Source organism: Ictalurus furcatus, chromosome 10 (genome assembly GCF_023375685.1).
Source record: "Ictalurus furcatus strain D&B chromosome 10, Billie_1.0, whole genome shotgun sequence".
NCBI lineage: Eukaryota > Metazoa > Chordata > Actinopteri > Siluriformes > Ictaluridae > Ictalurus > Ictalurus furcatus.
In genome coordinates this window covers 2,522,279-2,544,830 of record NC_071264.1, presented here as the reverse complement: position 1 = coordinate 2,544,830, position 22,552 = coordinate 2,522,279, and the positions used below count along the sequence as shown (strand labels likewise).

Sequence of the window (22,552 nt, the reverse complement as noted above, 5' to 3'; positions counted from 1 at the left end):
TATGACCCAGAAATTTGACCTCTTGTCTCCCCCACTCACAGTTCTCCATATTCAGTGTGCTTTTTCAATATTGGCCAGCACTGCATGTAATCTCTCATTGTGCTGGGCCTGTGATTTACCCCAGATGAGCACATCATTCATATGACACACTACCCTGAGTAGTCCCTCTATGACCATGGACATGTCTCTGAAAATGCTTTGGTGCTGAAGTAATTCTAATTTACTACACTTATCAAACCCTGCTCTGCACCCATCCATGTTCCCAACCAAGGTACAAGGAAGACAGCCCTATAGATTTTCTCTGTTCTGTCACCCAGGCTGTGGAATGAGCTCTGCCTGGGTGGCCGAATAGCTTAATTTTTTTCTGAGACACTTTTTTACCTATTTTACAGAATAGCAGGGAAAGTACCAAAACTAGAAAGAAAACAATAACAAAACTCTGGCGCAAGGCAAGGCGAAGCTAGGCTAAATTAGGCTTGGCTAGGCACATTAAACAGAAATGCAAGCTACTCACGATAAAAACACTATAAGCAACAAGTCGAAGAAACAAGACAGGACATAATTCAGAACCCAGAATAAGAAATTAAAATTACAGATTCAGTTGCCGTCTGGTGGTCCAGAAGGGAATTGTCCATGGTGGGCATGACACAAAATATTTAATGATTAATTTTAAAACTTAATGTATACGTGCGTGTACTCAGTATGCAAATACAATTACAATTTATGAAGTCTTATAAAAAGTGAATTTAAAAGTAAGAAAGGCAACAAGCTAGCATACATTAATTAGTTAATTCTATAATAATTGATCAACGTGCACAATATTGCTATCTTTAAGGCTGTGATGTGCTTCCAGTAATAGGCCTGTCCCATCTGGAAGAAGACACAAGAAAAGCTGTCTTTTAAGGTTGCTTACCTTATACAAACCTAATAGAAGGCAATCCTTTTATTCTTTTTAGAGATCCATATAAATCTGAAAACAGGTCAGTTAGATTATGGTTACAATGCCAGCCAAATGTGAACAGGTACACATAAAAATGGGTCATTTTTATAATATAATACTGTCATATTATGAACTGTGAAAAGGTAAACTGTTAAGCTGTTGTCGAGGCTTTTCAATGCCTACCATCATTATAAAACTTTTCATACATTTATTCTCTGTGTTTGTTGTTGTTGTTGTTGTTGTTGTTGTTGTTGTTGTTATCCATGATACCACCATTGAACAGCTTCTGACCCTGACAATAACAAGTATTGTGACACTTTTATATTAAATAAAGTGAAAATAACAAATAACTAATTCAAATTGAATCTTTGACAATGACTGTAGTAATTATTCCCATAATCACTGTCATACTCTGTCAACATGACACTTTAAATGATGAGGTAATCGGCATCTGAAGTGGCCCAAGAGTAGCTGTAATATAATTACATTATTAAGAATTCACATTATTAGTTTGTGTTATCTGATGTTGTCCCAGTGACCCAATAACTAAAGTTAGACATAAAAGTGGGCCAACAAACAGGGCTCAGAGGGAACGTTAGGATCCACGTGCATGAGATTTACTACACAACGTTTCCAACACGCACATAATGACAGTCCAGGGTCATACACAAAAGGCACAATGATTTCCAAATCAAAGGGTGATCCAAAACAGAGTCAAAAACCAGGCAGAGGTCAAAATGGATTAAATGCACAGAAATTCGAAATAAGAGGATAATCCAAAAATGATAAAAGCAGAACAGGGAGTAAGGGTCATATACAGGAAACAGATAACGGTACAAACATCTCATAACTTACTTTAATATGAGTAATCAGCAAGGTTTGACAGTTATGTAAAGTGTCCATGTTCTTTATACATGTTAGCAGCAGGAAGTGGGAATGATAACCGAGGAAGAGTTGTAAGAATTCAGGGGTGAAATGTCTCGCATAAATGTGACACTTGTGCCATTTTGTTTCTGCTTTTATTAATCATTGGCCAGTTAAATTACAATACTTATCTTAGCAGCTTAAGACAATTTTCAGTACATCACAGCATCTGCATACAGCTTCCCATTGACAACAAATGGTATAACACTACAGTAGCAGAGCAGCTGTTCAGTTATTGGGTTAGAAAACCTGCCAGAACTTTGCCTGAAGCAGACTTGTTAAGAGGATGGCTTCTAGCCATTAGCAAATCATCATAACAATGTAGAGACAATGTATAAACTTTCTTTTATTTTTTCACCTTAACTAGAAATAGTTTGGTAAACAAATTAAATATACAAAATGCCATTCTCACCCCAAATGTAGTCATCAAAGACATTTTGGGTGTCTCAACTGGCAATGAAAGTAAGCACAAGGCTAAAGAAACTAACAAATATAGAACCCTTGTAGCCTCCGGTCTAGAGCCATGGAAACGGCAGGTCTAAATCATCACACTCACACCTAAAAACAGCTTTTCAATTTGATATTAAATTGACTTGTTAAGTGGTTTCGGACACACTGTGACACTTATCTATAAGAAGGAGGAAATACGGAATATAGGTTCCAATTCGATTTATTTTATAATATGGGACATATTGTTTTATTTTAATTGAAAAAATAGTGTTAAAAGGCAATGTCTCATATATTGAGCATATGTTAAGTAAAATCAACAACAAATAACAACAACAAAAAACACAGACCCTTGGGAGTTCCCAAGAACCACTTTGAGAACCACTGACACAAAGTACTGAAAACTGTGACACTGAACCGGTCAATTATCATACCAGGAACTTATCACAGTGTTTAAATATATAGTGGATATATTTATACATACAATGAGTTAGATATTCTTTTGTTTTGCTTCTGTTTCTTTTTCCTCTTTCCTATGGCCCTGAAGGACAACATTAATCATTTCCAGAGAATGTGACAAGCTCAAGTTAAAACACTGATCCCTTTGGGTGTTGTTATAACCCAGGTGATGATGTGAGGCTGCTGTGTTTAACCTTGGTGATGTGAAACTGTCCTTAAAGCTCCTTTTTCTCATTGTGATGCTTGTTTTAAAAGTTACTGGTAGTTACTGATGTCAATTGGCACAAAGGATGGCTCAACCAAGAAATAGGAAGGTTTCTATGTTCATATGGTAGCACTTCATATAATGATGCTATCTACACTGGGAAGGACTGCCCCCATTTCAATGCATTTTAGGATATCAACCCCTACATTTTCCCTGGTCAGGAAAACAATCAGATGTCATGGCAATAAATGACTGAATGAAAAGAAGAGTATAGACATGGGCAGCTGCTCGTATGCACCTCCACTGAACCATCTGACATCAGAAACTGCAAGCAGACCTCAGTTACACCTAAGACAGATGGTGTGGTTATCAATGCACAAGTTAAGTCCCTTTCAGATACATACTAGACAAATTACATGTCTCACATTGCTTAAAATTGCCTTCAAGCTGTCATATTTCTACTATGTTTCTATCTTCTATACTGGACAAGGTAGCTTGATGGTCCTCATCCTTCTCCCCTGACTGTAGCTGCACAGCCTTCCTACAGGGTCCAAACCCTCCAGGTGCTGGTAAAAGATCGTTCTCCTTAGTGGACTGGGAGAGCTATGACCCAGAGGAACCTTCATGGGTGACGTCATCCAAGGGGTTCTGTCACAGCTCTTTCTAACAAAAAAAGAGGGTGGGAGAGGGGATGCAACTTCAGATCCCTAGAAAAGATGATGCACTTTCACTGAAATTTTGCAATAAACTTGTCCAAAAATACAAGAAGTTTCTCTTCTCCTTCACTAAAAAGGAAGTCCGTCTTTCATATTTCATGTGCTTGTAATCTCCCAACCACAAGCTGAACACTGAACACTGTGATGCTTAGAAAATTGATAAAAATGTGTACTGCATTAAATTTTACTCTCACAAAAGCTCATGAATTTGAATGCGCACCTAATATAGAGTACAATATACAAACGCAATTAGTAATCATATTATTACGAATTTACTGGCACTTCTCATTAAGGTATACTTGGTGCGTTGCTCAATCCAATTACAGTGATATATATAGATAACAATCATAAATTAGGAAGAAAAAGCTTTGAAATGTGCTGAAAGATTTTTGCTTAGTAATAACATCACATTTTAGCGGCTGATTATTCTGAATGCACAGCATTAACATTTTAATATTGTCTATATTCATATCACGTAATCATCAAGCGTGCATGGAAGCACATACCAAACACGAGCACCAAATAATTCATAGAGATCTGTCCATTTACGTCTGTGTTGCAGAAATCTGCTCTGTCATGGGCTGTGTCCCTGCACAGTGCTGTGCAACTACAGAAAATCGTTAAGATATGTACATATTTCTTTGTGTCCATATTAACCATAGTAAAAATAACCTTGGTACTACTGATCATGTTTTGCGACAACACTAATTACATCGTGTGTGTGTGTGTGTGTGTGTGTGTGTGTGTGTGTGTGTGCACGCACATTTAAAAATATTTTGTTTTGATTTTAATAGTTACTTAGAAACAGATACCTGGAGAAAGTGCCACCTGGTGTGCTTATAAAAAGCCTTTAGAGTCCCAGAGGTAGCACATGTACACATGGGCACACACACACACACACACACATACAGTGAGGGGAAAAAAGTATTTGATCCCCTGCTGATTTTGTACGTTTGCCCACTGACAAAGAAATGATCATTCTATAATTTTAATGGTAGGTTTATTTGTCCCCTTAGTAGAAAAACACCCCCAAAGCATAATGTTTCCACCTCCATGTTTGACGGTGGGGATGGTGTTCTTGGGGTCATAGGCAGCATTCCTCCTCCTCCAAACACGGCGAGTTGAGTTGATGCCAAAGAGCTCCATTTTGGTCTCATCTGACCACAACACTTTCACCCAATTGTCCTCTGAATCATTCAGATGTTCATTGGCAAACTTCAGACGGGCATGTGTATGTGCTTTCTTGAGCAGGGGGACCTTGCGGGAGCTGCAGGATTTCAGTCCTTCACGGCGTAGTGTGTTACCAATTGTTTTCTTGGTGACTATGGTCCCAACTGCCTTGAGATCATTGACAAGATCCTCCCATGTAGTTCTGGGCTGATTCCTCACTGTTCTCATGATCATTGCAACTCCACGAGGTGAGATCTTGCATGGAGCCCCAGGCCGAGGGAGATTGACAGTTCTTTTGTGTTTCTTCCATTTGCCAATAATCGCACCAACTGTTGTCACCTTCTCACCAAGCTGCTTGGCAATGGTCTTGTAGCCCATTTCAGACTTGTGTAGGTCTACAATCTTGTCCCTGACATCCTTGGAGAGCTCTTTGGTCTTGGCCATGGTGGAGAGTTTGGAATCTGATTGATTGATTGCTTCTGTGGACAGGTGTCTTTTATACAGGTAACGAGCTGAGATTAGGAGCACTCCCTTTAAGAGTGTGCTCCTAATCTCAGCTCGTTACCTGTATAAAAGACACCTGGGAGCCAGAAATCTTTCTGATTGAGAGGGGGTCAAATACTTATTTCCCTCATTAAAATGTAAATCAATTTATAACAGTTTTGACATGCGTTTTTCTGGATTTTCTTGTTGTTATTCTGTCTCTCACTGTTCAAATAAATCTACCATTAAAATTATAGACCGATCATTTCTTTGTCAGTGGGCAAACGTACAAAATCAGCAGGGGATCAAATACTTTTTTCCCTCACTGTACACACCCACATATGAAAGGTTTGTAACACCAAGTAACTTCATCTTAAGAATGTTCTTTCATTTTAAAGCATTTAGCAAACATCCTTCCTCAGAGCAGCTCGCAGTCTTAAAGTCTTCAGCTAATATTTCCTGAAACCCTCCTCAACTAAACTCATTCATAAAATAACAAGCAACCTGAGAAGAGCAATTACTGCCAGGGAGAGGCTCTCTGTGGGACGAAGCACTGTTTCAAGCATTATTCAAGCGATGTGTGAGGTGTTGTACCACGTGCTTAAGGAAAAGTACATGAAGGTAAGACATTTTAGTAGCCTAATGTACAAAAGAGTTTACACAAAGACTTTAGGAACCCTTCATAACTTAAGGTATTTCTGCATAATCTGATTAAACTTCAGACATGGCTCAAGAAAAACAAAAGCATTAATCAGTGGTGGGGCAGTGGTAGTGCAATGGTGGGGCATATTCACCTTCCTCAAACCAGTACATTTACAACTACAGGTTGTCACGAGCAAGACGTGGAATTGAAAATGCCTTTGGAAAACTGGCCAAGCAATGGTGAGTATTCCTCTCTACCATCCATCTGGATCCAGTGGCAATGACAGAGATTACCCTGGTTACTCTTGCCCCAGACACATACATCCTTCAAGCACTTACCGATACAGAAGATACAGAACACCACATCATCCCTGGTGAGAGGAGGAATGATACACCTCTCCTATCTGTACCTGCATCCCGAGTTAGAAAGGGTCTGCAATGGCTAAAGATCAAAGGGACCTTCTAAAGGCATATTTTATTTCTCCTGCAGGGAACATAAGAATCAAACAGTAGTTTCAATTTTGAAACTTTATGTGCAATATGCACAATGTACAAATATATTGGCAAACACTTGTTTTCCGAACAAGCCGTCAGAACACGTACAACCAAAAACAATGATGTAAACCTCTGAGCAAACGTAGCTTCATAATGTAACACAAAACACATTTATTCGTTGTTATTTATATCTCCTCCCTGAGTATAAGGTGCATTGAGCAACTGTATGTAGATTGATGATGGAGGGGGCTGTTGGTAAGGAGAAACCTGAACGCTGCACGCTCCTCAAGTAGGAATATGTAGGCTGAGTAGGAGGGCCTGGAGGATAAGGTACTTGCTCCCTACACTGTGCAGATCTTGTGCGTCATATAAAACTCATTATTGCTCGCTTAGCCTGCATTTTCTCTGCAATAATTTTAATAAGATGCATTTCGCTGGCTACTTGTTTGCCAAAAATGTCACCAGACTATTCATTGTTGCTGAAGACACTACTAGTAACTTGCTTATGGATGTAAATGCCTCATCAGGTTCTGCGCTCCTATTGATTCCTGGTTTGACAGTCGTCGTAGGAGACGCCACACTACAGGACTGTGCCTCAAATCCTCTGATCGGGGGAAAAAAGTTTCATGTGAATCCATGCCACCAAACATGATTTACAGATGTTTGAGTAAGCCAAGCTCCACCCCACAAGGATTGAATGGTATGTGGTGGCCATATTGTTCAACACGTTTTTATATAGTCTTGGGTGCCAGAAGTTACTGAATGTTTTGACACTAATATTGTGAGCATAAGGCAAAAAATGCTAGGTGAGCTAGATATATAGTGAGCTAGGTCTAGTTTGCAAAAGCAGGTTTAGCCTATTATGCAAATTAGTTCAACGTCCAAGCAGGCAGCCTGTCAGATGTGGTGATGTGCAACACCGGCGCACCTCAAGGAGCTGTATTTTCACCTTTTCTATTCACCATATACACCGCTGAAAACACTGAAGCTCTCGACCGGACAGGACAGAGCAGACTGTTTTTTCTTAGGAGGCTCAGGTCCTTTGATGTGAGCAGCAAGCTACTGCAGATGTTCTATCAGTCTGTGCTAGCCAGTGTCCTGTTCTTTTCAGCTCACCCTGGTTGTAAAGAGTGGTTATTTGAGTTTGGCTTCCTGTGAGCTCCCACCAGTCTGACCGTTCTCCTCTGACATTCTCTGGACGGTTTTATATTCCGCACCGTTCTGTGTGTAAACTCTACAGACTGTCGTGAAAAGCCCAGTTCAGCAGTTTCTGAAACACTCAAAGCCCTTCTGCCACAAACAACTATGCCACAGTAACATCAATAGCTGTATGTTTCCATGCACATATTTTTATGCGAATTTTGGGATATTGCATACATTTAAAAAAGATTAATAAAAATAAAAAACGCTGGATGGAAACACCAGATGCAAAGGCAGATTTTTTTCTTCTTCATGGACTGAGATGGAAACACGTTTAACAAATAAATAAATTCCTCCATGCCATCATAAAAGTCATGTGACTTTGCCTCAACAAATCATGTGATCGGATAATTGGCTCAGAAAAGTTAAAATAGGGCGGCTGTGGATCAGGTGGTAGAGCGGGGTGTCCACTAACCGTAGGGTTGGCGGTTCGATTCCCGGCCCACGTGACTCCACATACCGAAGTGTCCTTGGGCAAGACACTGAACCCCAAGTTGCTCCCGATGGCAAGTTAGTTCCTTACATGGCAGCTCTGCTACCATTGGTGGGTGTGTGTGTGTGTGTGTGTGTGTGTGTGTGAGAGAGAGAGAGAGAGAGAGAGAGAAAGAATGGGTGAATCAGACACTGTGTAAAGTGCTTTGGATTAAACTGCTATGGTTTCCCTGGAAGTCATGATGATTTTGTTCTTTTGAACACATGGGAACACACGCTGCTTTACTCACAAAATGTTTTATGCGACATTCGAATATAAGTTCAAAGTTAAATTTGCACCTTGGATGGAAACATGCTGAAATCTAAAAACTGAAATCACGTGTTTTCCCCTTATTCCGATTTCTCCATGTTTTGATGTGACGTGACGACTGACTGAAGCTCCTGCCCTGAATCTTGATGATTTTACGCCACATGATGATTGTATGTATAAATGAGCAGGTGATCCTATAAATATACTGGCTGATGAATGCATATGACCCAAAACTGATTTACCTGCATTTTTAGACATTTTTATAAATAAAAACGTTTATCTGGCTGTTGTTGTTTTTTCTTTTTTGTTCAAATGCAGTTCATTTTGAGTGAAATAGATGGGTTACTGGGTAATTCTGCTAAAAAAAAAATGACGCTCAGCATCAGAAAACCATTTTCAATCCAACCCTATTCTTGTCAGCAGACTTTGGGTACCTCAAACCCCTGCCCATGTCTCTATTTTCATTGGATATGGGCTACGATGTACGTCCAATCACAACCCAGCGTGCAGTGAAAAGCTGCTTGGGTGATAAAACTCCCGCTCGCGCAGCTGCTCGCGCTTCAGAGTCTCACGGCTGCGGCTCGGAGCGGCATCAAGTCCGCATCAAGTGCGCTTCTGGATCTCTTACGTTACTGCACGAGGATAAAATCGCATGAAAATGGCTCTTATGGCAGTTCTTTTACCGGTTTTGATCGCGATTGCAGCAGGTACGATTATGCATATCAGATATGAGAGATCAGATTTAATGTATGTGCATGAGGAATAAATGTGAGAGTTGAGCTCAGCGCGTTTGGGCGGCTGCCTTTTTCATCTCCAAGCCAGGTTATAGACATCATCATCATCATCATCATCATCTGTGGTCTACAAAAAATCTAGACACGATATGACATGACCTAGACATCATAATGGCATGTTCAGTCTGTAAATGAATATCAGGTGTCATGTCTAACTCTGAGATTATCTCAACTGTGTATTATTTTTAACTGTAACATTTTTATACAGTTTATGATGTCTAGTGATCTTTCTTCCATGTTTAAAATAACACAAACTTTCAATGTAATGTGCTGAGCAGTGAATTCATGTAAAAAGCAACTTCAAAACTTCAACGCTGATATAATCTCTCTCTCTCTCTCTCTCTCTCTCTCTCTCTCTCTCTCTCGGTCTGTCTCTCTCTCTCTCTCTCTCTCTCTCTCTCTCTCTCTCTCAATCTCTCTCCCTCCCTCCCTCTCTCTCTCTCTCTCTCTCGGTCTGTCTCTCTCTCTCTCTCTCTCTCTCTCTCTCTCTCTCTCTCTCAATCTCCCCCCCCTCTCTCTCTCAAACTCTCTCTCTCTCTCTCTCTCTCAATCTCTCTCTCTCTCTCTCTCTCTCCCTCTCTGTCTCTCACTCTCTCTCTCTCTCTCTTTCTCTCTCTCTCTCTCTCTCTCTCTCTCGGTCTGTGTCTCTCTCTCTCTCTCTCTCCCTCCCTCCCTCTCTCTCTCTCTCTCTCGGTCTGTCTCTCTCTCTCTCTCTCTCTCTCTCTCTCTCTCTCTCTCAATCTCTCTCTCTCTCTCTCTCTCAATCTCTCTCTCTCTCTCTCTCTCTCTCTCTCTCTCTCTCTCTCCCTCTCTGTCTCTCACTCTCTCTCTTTCTCACTTTCTCTCTCTCTCTCTCTCTCTCTCTCTCTCTCTCTCTCTCTCTCTGTGTGTGTGTGTGTGTCTCGCTCTGTCTGTTTGGATTAGATGCTGATTTTCAGTTTGATCTGATCAGAGAGTTGGATTTGGCCAATGCTACACATGGAATAAGTCAAACTGCAGGTCTTCACAACAGCAGCAAAGCCTTTCTCTTTCGAGGTAAAAACAAAACAAAACAAACAAACACACTATTTTGGGAAACGCCTATTTTCTTCTTTCACAGCTGTGCATTTGCTGAAAGTTTGAGAAGGGTCTGTCCTGCGTTCCTGCGAGACGAGAAAACATTCAGGATCCCCCAGGATTCTGTGATTGCAGAAATCGAATGCAAAATCGAAGCAAACTCGACGATATTCGGAGGAGCTTACAATTTTTTCAAAATGGCTGCAGATTTTCTGCAGATTTGGGCCGAGACCTCTTCGATTCATGTACGTCGAACACGAGTACATTTAAAAGGTCTCGTTTACCAACAATCATCACTGCAAAAGACAATTTCCGTGCTATTGCAGTTTCACAAATTCAAGTAGTTTTCTGCAAAAAAAAAAAAAAAAAAAAATCAGCAAAATCCTGATCATTACAAGAAATGCCTTTCCACAAACATTTCCCTGAGATAGGTGTGTGAATTTTGTCAAATTCCCCAACCCTAATAACCCTAACGGTATTCCTCGTGGCCGTAACTTATGGTAGGTGTGCTTTTGTAAGGGGTGTGGTTTGTAGTCCTGCAGGACGCATACGGATGCACTTGGAAAGTTTAGGCAAGATTAGTGGAGAGCTTTTTGACCATCATCAAAGGCAAAAACAGTGAATCCAGAGAGTGTCCAACAATGATTCATTGTCTTTCCAAATCTGCTTTGATGTTTATGTAGTCATATGAGGAGACTTGAGGAGACTGTGAGCCGAAATGACTAGTAAAAGCAACAGTTTGTAAATGACAGTTGACTTCACACCTCCGGTTATTACACAGAAATGCATGTGTTGTGTATAACTATTAATATGTCTTTGAATGAACGTCATATCATATTAACGAAGTTCCTCAGATTAGACTATAGGAGTGAAAATGCACATGCGGCATTAACCAAGAACATGCAAAACCAGCTTTTATATGCTTTATATGTGTATGTGTGCTTGAGTTATGTGCTCTACAATATGTGTATCTGCAGTATGTCCTTCATTTATGGTTGCTGGGTATTTCTCTAAATATAATGATTGAAATAACCTATTATGACTCAATATTTATGGTGCAAACATCAGTTTCTGGAGCTACAGTCAATGAATACGACCCTGAAAATACAGTATATATTCATAGTCTGATGAATTTTTTGCTAATGCGTGATGAATATTGCTGAATATATTCTTAAAATGGATGATTATTGATGTAAAACAGATGCATGCATGGATGCTGACTATATTTTATATATATATATATATATATATATATATATATATATATATATATATATATATATATGCATATGCTTTGATGTGCATGCACGTGTCTCATTAACAGTGGTACTGAAGTTTTTCCTATAGGAAAACAAGCGTCCTCACTGTTGTGAAACAATCACACCATCTGTTGGGTGAAAAGATCTGATTGTCTAATCAGTCTTAATTGTTAGACAACAGCTGTTTCTGGAAATCTGGTGCTAGCGAAATATTTGCTATCATATGAATCATCAGGTTTTATTTTATTTTATTTAAAATGACCACATATAGGATCAGTTAGTGCTCCGGTTTGACCTAGTTTTAACATGTCTAGACTACATAACCAGATATTTTTCCTCAGCTAATGCTTATAAAGTTAAAGCAGCCACATTTTTAGTAGACCTGGGTGATATGACAACGCTATAACGATTGCGACCCATCCACTGGTTGTACAACGGAGGTGTTTGCGTGCACAGGAACTGGCTCGGCAATACGCATAGATCACAAATAACACCGGCAAAAATGATGAACACGATAGAAATGTAATGCTGTTAAAACACCAGCTGATCTGAGAACTGTCTGGATGTGCTGTAATGTTTTAATGGGCTCACTTGATTTATACCCCTGTGTCAGGCTTAGTACGATGTCAAGTCGGACGATTTAAATGTCAGTCAGAAACCGTAGTGTTGGCAGCTTTAAGCTCAACAAAAAGAAAGTGTGTTGCATCTCATAATATGCATTTCCTTTTTGTATCCTATACAATACAATCTTAATAACCTGCTGTCAGACTCGGAGCAGAGCAACAAATCAGCATTGTTTGATGCATCTTAGCTTCACTAGGCTATATAAGAATTCAGTAAGTATCTATGCTGCTTTTCACCACAAGCACATGCATGTGTAGTTGATATAATTTTATTTACATTTTACAATGATTTAGTAGGGCTGGGTAAAAAATATCGATTCTCTTTGATGTGATGTGAATATTATCTGTAGTTCACCTCGCGTACTGAAGGTGTCGCCATCTTGAATTTTGAAACCGGTTTTATTTCTTAAACGTTTCATGTTGTTAATGAATTTCACTGTCGCGCATTTACAATGTTTTTATTATTTATTTTTTACACTAATGTGCAGTTTGTTTATTGTATGCACGTATTTATGATTTCTTGCAATGTTGCAATGTTTGTTCTCAAAGTAAAAGTAAAAAGTAATTAAACATAATCGTGCGCACCCTATTGTTCACATAAATGTGTATTTCAATAATATAGCTAAAGTAGGAGGGTTTCAGTGACTAGTATTTATATTAAAACATGGATTCCATGTCTGCAAAACTAAGATTTTTAATTGGAATATAGATATCGAATCGAAAATCGAATCACATTACATTTATTTACAGTCCAGTTTTAAAAGAATAATACAAAAATTGTAATAAAAACTGACTAAACACTTACTCTAGTGATCGCTGCTATAGCCAACTTGTAACCAGCTTCTGTCCCCCCCACCACACACATATTTCAAAATCTTAATCATAGTCTAAACCAGTCACTAAGTTTGCTTGTCCCAGATTCCCAGGCTAGTGAATTGTCCAGCCCTGTATGTTATGGCCAAAGCACCAACACTGGCTTCTCCATGACTTTAAGCGACAGTGACAATAGGCAACGTTTAACATCAGGAGTATTTCTGCTCATTGTTTGTTGCTGCACTGTTGTTCACTAATTGCTTACTGTAGATTATGACACCTTAACGTGTTTAATTGTGTCGCGGCTACAGATTTCGCAGAGTGTCTTAATTCGTTGTTAATTGGAGCACGGGCTCCTCTTATTTAATTGATTGCTTTTTATTGAACAGAGATTTAGGTACCCTGTAAACATGGAAATTGCCTTGTATTGATTGGTTCCTTTCACTGCAGGGAGGTCTGCTTTGATGAACAGATTGCGTTGCGTGGGCTTATTCCTTTATTAAATGCATTTTAAAGCATTTTTTTACCTTCTTGTGTGTAATAGTAACCTTTTGAATGAATGTTTTTTTTTACTGTAAAGGCTCTATTAAAACGAGAAAGAGCCAATTTTGTGAGTATATAGATTAACACACTGGAACTAGGTTTTTGTTGTTGTTGTTTACACATACACATTTGTTAATTCCTATAAGTCATGTACAGTTTTATGAATCCTTTAATATAAATTTCATTCTTCTTTAGATTGCTTTCCAGTCTTAGTGACATTTTAGATAACACCTGCCCTTACATACTGTATGTCCATTTACAGTCACTACCAAATATTAGTCATACGCTGTCATTCACAACAGAACTTACCCAGAACTGCTCAGTATTCAGGCACTAATGCAGGGCACCTTTCCAGCACCGCTGTCCCACATCAGAGCATATTTGGTCATGTGGTATTTCAGAGCAAATTCAGATCAAAATGTATTTATATACACTTTGTAGATATTCATTATCCTTGTGGTTGTAACCTCACATTAATGGAAGGAGGTGACCTTTTCAAAAAGTATAGATCTATTTATTTTGTAGATTTCTAAGGAAAGTGCTCTGGCAGTTCCATATGGCATTTGGAGAATTCATTCTATTTCCTTAAAAAATCCAAACAAAGCAGGTTAGGGGTGATTGTTTTGAAACGTTTAAAATATCTTTTTCTCCTGGGCTCACATGTATATTTTCATGGCATGCTTGACCTTTAGTTTGGTTTTCTTTTAGCAGGAACTGAGACGCTGTTAATTGTCTTTACTTTAGTGTTCTGTTCACTCCTGATCAGATACAGTGGTGAAATTGTTGCTTGACTGCTGTCAGAGCCTCTACAGCTGGATCCATAAATAAAAAATGAGCAATACGAGGTTTTTTTTTAAAAAAAATTGCGCTTGGGGACTGGATTCAGGCCACCGAGTTGGATGGCTTCGTGTGCATGGGAGAGAATCTCGGTCTCCAGGGTTGGCACAAGTGGGGTTAGCATGAATTCTTTGTTAAATGAAGTCCAGTGTGAGCCTTTGCGTGCTGTTTTTCAACTCTTGTTCTTATAGTTATAACATTTTTGCATGAGAAAACAACACATTGCAGGTAATCCACACAGAATGCCATATGACACAGTGACATGGTTACGTGTGACAGTGATCACACAGTGTTATGTCCGTCATCACCTGGAAATCACGGTCCTCACATTCCTTTTCTCTATTTGTCTACTTTCACCTCCAAAGTGCTGGCAAAAATCATTGGTATTGATGCAAAAAGTCCATGCCCTATGGCAGAACTGAATCTAAGCTTAATTATAATAGCTATATTGCCACTAGCTCATTAGCTTTTAATGACTCATTACTTTTAATGACCAGTTATTAGAACATACTGATATCTGTATCCAGAAAATAACAGGACTTTGTATTTTTTATAAATATATTTGTCTAAACAAAGTGTCTACTTTGAAAATGATGGACTGAAACAGAAGCGCTATTCGAACAGGACTAGCTTTCTAAATGTAGTTTGAGTTACAGTTCAAAGGTGGGAGTGTCTGATTTATACATCAGGGCGTTGCAGAATGCTCTGGATGCGTGCGTTGAATTGTGTGCTTTTGAAGTACTTTTAAATTGAAAAAGTGAAAGCCTTCATTTATTGATTTAATTTTATTTTATTATTGAAATTCGTTATCCAAAAAAAAATGATTAAAATAAATTTCACATGATTTTATAGAACTGCTTATAATAAAACCACCCATTGTATGAGTGCAGAAATGAAGGTGAGTAATCACCTGACACTGATATTACAGCGGCTAGTCTTAACAATATACGTGATTCGGCTCTTCTTGTTGATTTTTATTTTTTATTTCTTCGCTGGGTAGCAAAAACATCTACGTCCATACTGAGTTACACGCAGCAAGCAGAAAAGGCGCGTGTAAGAGCTTCTACGGTAATTCACGTTGGCCAAAACACACAAGGAAAAGCGTTCCTTTTGATCGGGAATCACAGACATCCGCATTCAGATGGGATTCGAGTTCTTAGTGTCACGTCTCGAGACGTAACGAAGATAGGACGGATGCAAATGCAGTTTGACAGTTTTATTAATGAGAGACACAAGCAGGTAAATCCAAAAACGTAATCCAAAACGTAATCCAAAAACATGGAAAGGTCCGGCGATCGGCAAACAGGCATAAACTGGGCAAGGCAGGAATCAAGGTTGCGGTCACGGAAAACATGGTCGATATACAAAACAAGACAAATGAACAATAGCGAGGGACTGGGAGCAGAGAAACCAGCGTGGACTAAATCTAATGTTTAACCTAAATAACTCTAACATGGATCTTGGCTATGACTATGACTATGACTATGGTAAGGAATCTAAACTAATCTACTATAATATTCTGCGCGTGTGCTGGGAGACGCGCGGTATATATACAAGCACAATCAGCGTGTTGATTGCTGACGGCTGACAGCAATCTAGACACACGCTAAACAACAGCCAATGACAGAACTGGGAGGAGACATAACAGAAACATAAAACACGTGTCCAATGTACACAATGTCACGGTTGTCAACAAACGAGAGGCAGGTGCTCGTGCACCTTGCTCGTGCACGCGCGCCCACATACTCTCCCGCACGCTGCTTAAAGGGGAAACCGTGACACTCAGAGGATCGCTGAGTTAGCCGAAAAACAGTAGGTCATTCGCTCTGGAATTTTTTTACAGCGGTTGTGTGAGAAATACACAGACTTAAAATCGCGAAGTACATCTGTGAGACATGAATTTCTCTAACATGCCCCTGGAAAACTAGTCCTGTAGTTCTGAATAGGACTATAGTGAGCTCCGTAGCAGAAATAGAGCTCCAAAGCCGGCTAAACTGCCATTGGTGTTGTATAAAAGCTACCAAAGAGCTGTTTTTATCTGTTATAACGTGGTCATGTAACTGTATAATGTAATACCTTTTGGTCTTTTCGGTACAGAGCAGAACAAGTGGGGGTTAATTTGGCACCCGGCCAACAACAAAAATATGGTTCTTGTAAATCTAAAGGGTCATCACGTTATACGGTGATATATAGAGATACCACGCTAATTTTAAGCTATACCATAGTACTACTACTATGACCTGTTTTCTCCTTGAGTGCCTCTTGCTTGTGGTGCAGTATCTATGTACACCATCCCAAACAACATGGTCCTTTGGGTTTTTTTGTTGGTAACTCTTTTGTGAGCACTATTTGAAAGGAGTCTAATAAGAACTTTGCTGTAAAAACAGTGCTACAGTTCTTACTGTGATATGTTTTGTGATAGAGTAAGATAAGTTTAATTACACTTATTGATAATGGATTTGAATCTAGTTACTAATTAGAGATCTTCACACTTTGCAGCTGAAGAGCACAATATTTGGTATGAATATTTGGGCTGTACTTACCCAGAACACTGAAATATTCCAAGCACGATGTGTTTTTTAATGAGAGAAACTGCTTTACATGTAAATGGGAATGTTGGATTAATTGCCTAGGGATAAGGCATAAACTGTATATTCAGGATATTATCATACTGATGCACATGTCTTAAGGCAGTGCCATTCATCAGGCCTGATTTGCACTAAATATAGCTCAATATTTTCTGTCTCATTTTTCCTGCATGCTCATTTGTGAGTTGAGGTTTATATAAAGAACAGCACCAGATATGAAAAACAAAACAACAAAAAAACAAGTATATCTTGATATTAATGCAGTAATGAGGACAAATGTTTGTCAGAAATGTGACAAATGTTTATAAAAATCTGCATAATTCTTTAGGGCTAGGCTTGCTTGCATGATACTGATTTTCCCTTGATCACAATAAACTATTTAATCACCTAGAACCAGAAGCCTTTAAAAGACATTAAACAAAGCATGTCTACGATTTCAGGTTTAAGGAGAGTAGGGGAGGCGTAATTATATTACCAGCTGTGCAAATGGAACTCAACTGGGTAGTGGATCTTTAAGTGATTCTGCAGTAATGTACTCTTAACAGTTTTAAAAAGCACATTATAATTTAACAGTTGTTTAATGTTGACGTGAATGATATTTTCCCACTGACGCCACCAGACTGGGTGGGCAGTGGTGGATCTGTGGTTAAGGCTGTAGGTTACTGATCAGAAAGTCAGAAGATCAGAAGGCTTCAAGCCCTGCCAGACTGCCACTGTTGGGCCCTTGAGCAAGGCTCTTAACCCTCTCTACTTCAGAGGTGCCATTTCATAGCTGACCCTGTGTTCTGATGCCAACTTTATAACAAGCTAGGATACGTGAAGAATAGAATTTCACTGTTCTGTAATGTTTATGCGAAAAATAATGGTTTCTCCTATTATCCTCTTTTGTGATGCTTCTCCGTGGTTGTAACTGCAGCTTGTTCCTTTACAAAGTGAACTTCGACTTTGCATTTAGCATAACACTATGGGAGCGCCTCTCGCGCGTGACCGGCATCTGAAGCCATTTCAGCCAGCCATGCCCCTGCTGATGGAGCCTCTGTGGGGCAACATCCTCTAACTTTGAGGTTCATGTGCAGGCCGCGCATACCTTCCTGGGACCTTTCTTTGGTCCTGGAAGGTCTGTCAGGGACCCCATTTGAGCCCTTAGAGTCAGCCTCTGAGAAGCTTCTGACTCTAAAGGTAGCTCTTCTGCTGGCCATGACATCTCTCAAGCGAGTAGGAGATCTACAAGCTCTCGCTGTTGCTCTTTCCTGCCTTGACTTTGCCCCTGGATTAGCCAAGGCCTTCCTGTATCCTATGCTGGATTATATTCCTAAGGTGCCTACATCGGCTGCCCACCCTGTGGTGTTGCAGGCTTTCTGCCCTCCTCCATTCCCCACACTGGAACAGAAAGAGAATGCACCTGCTGTGTCCAGTAAGGGCTCTCTGTACTTACATCCACCGCTCCGGCCAGTGGCATGAGTTGGAGCAGCTGCTGGTCTGCTTTGGCGGCGACAGTAGAGGTGATGCTGTGTCAAAGCAGCGCATCTCTAATTGGATAGTGGAAGCAGTCTTGATTGCTTATGAGGCACGTGGTCTCGCTACGCCTCTGGGCATAGGGTTCATTCCACTAGGGCAGTCGCCTCCTCGAAGGTTTGTCCAAAGGGGTATCCTTACAGGATGTGTGTGCTGCTGAAGGGTGGTCTACGCACATTCATTCATTATTACAGCCTGGATATTCATTCCAACCCGGGCTCGAGTGTCTTGCAGTGACCCTCGGGCTTGAGTCTTTTTGAACAGGCCGTACCCTCAGTATGACCGAGTGGGTATTCTCATTCCCATAGTGTTATGCTAAACGCAACGTCGAAGTTCCCTTTGAAAGGGAATGTCTGGGTTACACAAGTAACCAGGTTCCCTGAGAAGGGAACGAGACGTTGCGTAGCTTTGTCAGACCAGGGCAGGCCTGTGAATTGCGTCTTTGCTTCAGATAATAGAGGCTGATGGCGCGGTTCACAGGTGCCATATTTATATCACGCGATGTGCTTAATTGCTACGTCACCTGATCATGGCAGGCCTATAAATAGGCATGATTTTACACAAGCTTCAGATGCCGGTCACACGCGAGAGCCTTCCCATAGTGTTATGCTAAACGCAACGTCTTGTTCCCTTCTCAGGGAACAGGGTGACATGCGTAACCCAGACGTTTCAGTTGCTGTTTTTTTGGGGATTTTTTTCCGGGGGAGGGTGTTTCTCCCTTCAAGTCTCCTCTTCAGGAGGTGAAATGCTGCTCAGTGGGTTAAGGTCTGGTTATTGACTTGGCCAGTCTAAAACCTTCTACTTTTTTTTTTTTAATCCCTGATGAAGTCGTTTGATGAGTTGGTAGTGTGTTTTGTGCCATTGTCTTGCTGCATGATTACGGATCCTCCCAGTTACATTGGATGTATTGCATTCAGAATGTTTCTGTAGACCTCTGAATTCATTCTGCTGCTACCATCATCAATAAAGATTAGTGAGAATGTTCCAGAAGCAACAATGCGTGCCCAAACCATGACACTACCTACACCATGTTTCACAGATGAGTTTGTATGTTTTGGATCCTTTCTTTCTCCACACTTTGATAGAAGTTCATCATAGATGAACTAGGTGTTCCAATTAAAGTGCTGTGGACAGTGAGTGTGCAAATATATATACAAATCTTTTTTTAGGGATCTCATATTCATTACACTAAGTATATTTGTGTATGTTTCAAATTTGTGACACATAAAACACATTTGACTGGTATGCAGCAGTAATGTTTACTACAGAGATTGGCTTCTGATGGAATAATTTCCCTTCCACAGATAATGAACTGAGCCTCGGGACACAACGAGAGACACACAAGTCAGTGTTTAACATGCCAATTGTTCAGTAAGGCTAATGACAACTGCCCATGCCTTTGACATGGTAATGTGAAGGAAAGAGTTCAGAGTGGGTTAATACATTCTGCAAGAAAGACAAAATCTTTGTAATGTTCATTAAAAAAAGGTATTCCATCCAAATTGGACTGTTTTATCTTGACATCGGCACTGCTGGCCTTTTTAAGGCACAAACTGAGACTAATTATGATGTTTAAAGCGATATCTCGGTGATAGATGTTTATTTCTTTTGGATAAAAAACCCAGTAGAACAGATTAGAATAGCTTGCAATCGAAGCAATAAATGTAGCAATGTCTTGTATTTTACACTGTGTTATAGATTTGTGTGTTTAGTGACTGGTAGTGTGATGGAGTGTGTTATGGATGGGAACAATATTTGGATAGATGGACCTTTGCACTTAAGATGATTGTTTATGGATATTTTCATGCACTGATAAACATTATCGTGTATTTTTTCTTTTTTTTTGGATTCTATTCAGTTTTGGAGTGTCAGTTTTTAGGATTGTTGCTAGGCTTCTTTTTCTTTGTCGTCCTCCTGTTCTTCTTTGTCTTCCTGCACTTCCTCTTCTTTATTGTCCACTTCATCTTCTTTGACATTTTCCTTTTCTTCCTCCTCTTATTCGTCATCCTCTATTTCTTCTTTGTTGTCATCCTCCTTTACCTCTTTTTCTTTGATGTCCTCTTCCTCTTCTTTGTTGTCCTCCTCCTCTATCTTCTCTCTGTTGTTGTCCTCCTCCTCTTCCCCTTCTTCTTCATCATTCCCTTTATCTTCCACTCCTTTGCCCAACTGCTCCTCTTCATCTTATTCGTCGTCCTCTTTCTCCTCTTCATCGTCCTCCTCTTCTGTTGTCTTCTTCCTTTTCTATCATACTCCTTTACCTTTTCTTCTTCTTCTGTTACTATATCTCTTGAAAGCTAAGGTGTACTCAAACAGCTGGAACACATGATGGATTGCATGGATTCACACAAAAAACTGACAAGACTCTGAAGATGTTTGCACATTTTGGAATATGTTATGTCCCTCTATGAACTGTCTAGAGACCATGCAGCCTCACATGTATTGGCTACTGTTTGGATCTGTTCATGTTTTCACACTCACACATGAGCTGTTGGGGAAATCTTTGCTGCTGTTGTGAATTTTCAAACTCGTGTTCTGTCATTGAGAGAAAAGGTGTAGGAGAAAGCTATACTAGCTGAGAGGAATGCGGTAGGTACGGAATTATTATCTAGGTAATTAATTAGTAACTAATTGGTAATTAATTGTTAACTAAAAATTAGGCTTTCACAATCCGTTGAACCTTTGGTACATTTTCGATTCTATTGCATTAAAAACGTTTTGATCCTAAAACTTTCAGTACTTTCTGTTCTTTATTTCAATATGGTGATGTCGTTTTTCTTGGCCGACTCACATTATACACACAGCTAATCAAGAGTGTGCAGTGACACAAACAACACACATAGTGCATAACGTGATAAAAATAGTAGCTAAGGTGAATCCACATGGGTTCCTTTCACACCCACATCTTGCAGATAACCAGGGTGATCCAAAAAAGAAACACCTCGAACATGGCAAAATGTCTTTGCTGAGAAGCGTCCTGACCTTCACAGAGAATTTAAAAGCTGACAGGTTAGCTAACTGTCCTGTATTTGAATTTGTTAAGATGAACATGTTTAACAGGGATAACCCCTATATGTTAGCCTAGCTTTTCTTACTCTACTCATAAAAAAATGGCGCATTATAGCCTTTGTGCGACAGTGCAGTTGCTATCAGCAAAACCCAGTAAACTTCGTCTTCATTCTAATCTTCTAAAATGACTCGTTATTCTTGTTTATCACTTTCTAATGGGTTAGAAAATGTGAATATTAATGCTCCGAGATAGCCGTTTTTAAATTTCCATGTAAATTTAAACAAGCAAGATAAAGATTTATGCCGAGTGGGAACGAAGGAAGGACGCCTCAGGAGGCGGAACAAACCAAAAGCATTACAAAACTGTGTTACAGCATAGCTATGCACCACTTTATTAAAAATCAAGGGTACGTTGATTTTATCTTTATCTTTTACATGATAATGAGAATGTAATTAATGTGTACTGCCACATTGATTATCTTTACAGTAATATTATAAAGGTATATTTCACCCACCTACTGAAGATAAGCTTATAATAAAAGATCCCAGTGACAAGAGAAAAGTACAGTTCAAGATGATCATCATCAGATGACGGAGTTACAGAACGTCATTAAAGTTTCTGCCTTGAATAGATGTTTCTGTCAAGTTATTTAGTCATTCAAAATAAAGTCGTATTAACTTGTATAGGAAACAAATAGTAATTTCTTAATTAAATGAATTCAATTAATAATGTGTGCTTGTATTTTTTTTTCCGTAACTGTTAATTATTTTTTACTAAACATATCATGAGTGTTCGCACTTGATAACTGGTAAAGTATCGTTTTTGCCATAGTATAAGATTTGTTTTGAACATTGTGAGGTTCTGGGTATTTGAATACCCGGTTTACTGTTTTGAGGTGACGGTATTCGAGTACTGAAATCTCTGTTCTGGTATTTATTACAAATGGTACGTCGAGGTTGCAGATTAAGCATAATTCACATCAGATATAATAATTCACATCATATATATATATATAGATAGATAGAGAGATAGATAAAGATAAAATGGTTCATTTAAGGTTAGAGTTCATTAATGACATTAAGCTATTAACCACA

The 22,552-nt window shown here is 39.4% G+C and overlaps 1 protein-coding gene across 3 annotated transcripts in view; it reads left to right on the top strand.

The window, feature by feature from the left end:
* The first annotated feature begins 8,969 nt into the window (after positions 1-8,969).
* The window catches only part of LOC128614110 (protein kinase C-binding protein NELL1-like), a 213,726-nt gene continuing 200,143 nt past the window's right edge, over positions 8,970-22,552 (top strand). For all 3 annotated transcript variants that reach the window (XM_053635404.1, XM_053635403.1, XM_053635402.1), the window contains exons 1-2: positions 8,970-9,130; positions 10,142-10,252. In XM_053635404.1, the coding sequence (XP_053491379.1) occupies positions 9,076-9,130; positions 10,142-10,252 (166 nt within the window). In that variant the 5' untranslated portion in view covers positions 8,970-9,075. The remainder of the gene's footprint in view (positions 9,131-10,141; positions 10,253-22,552) is intronic.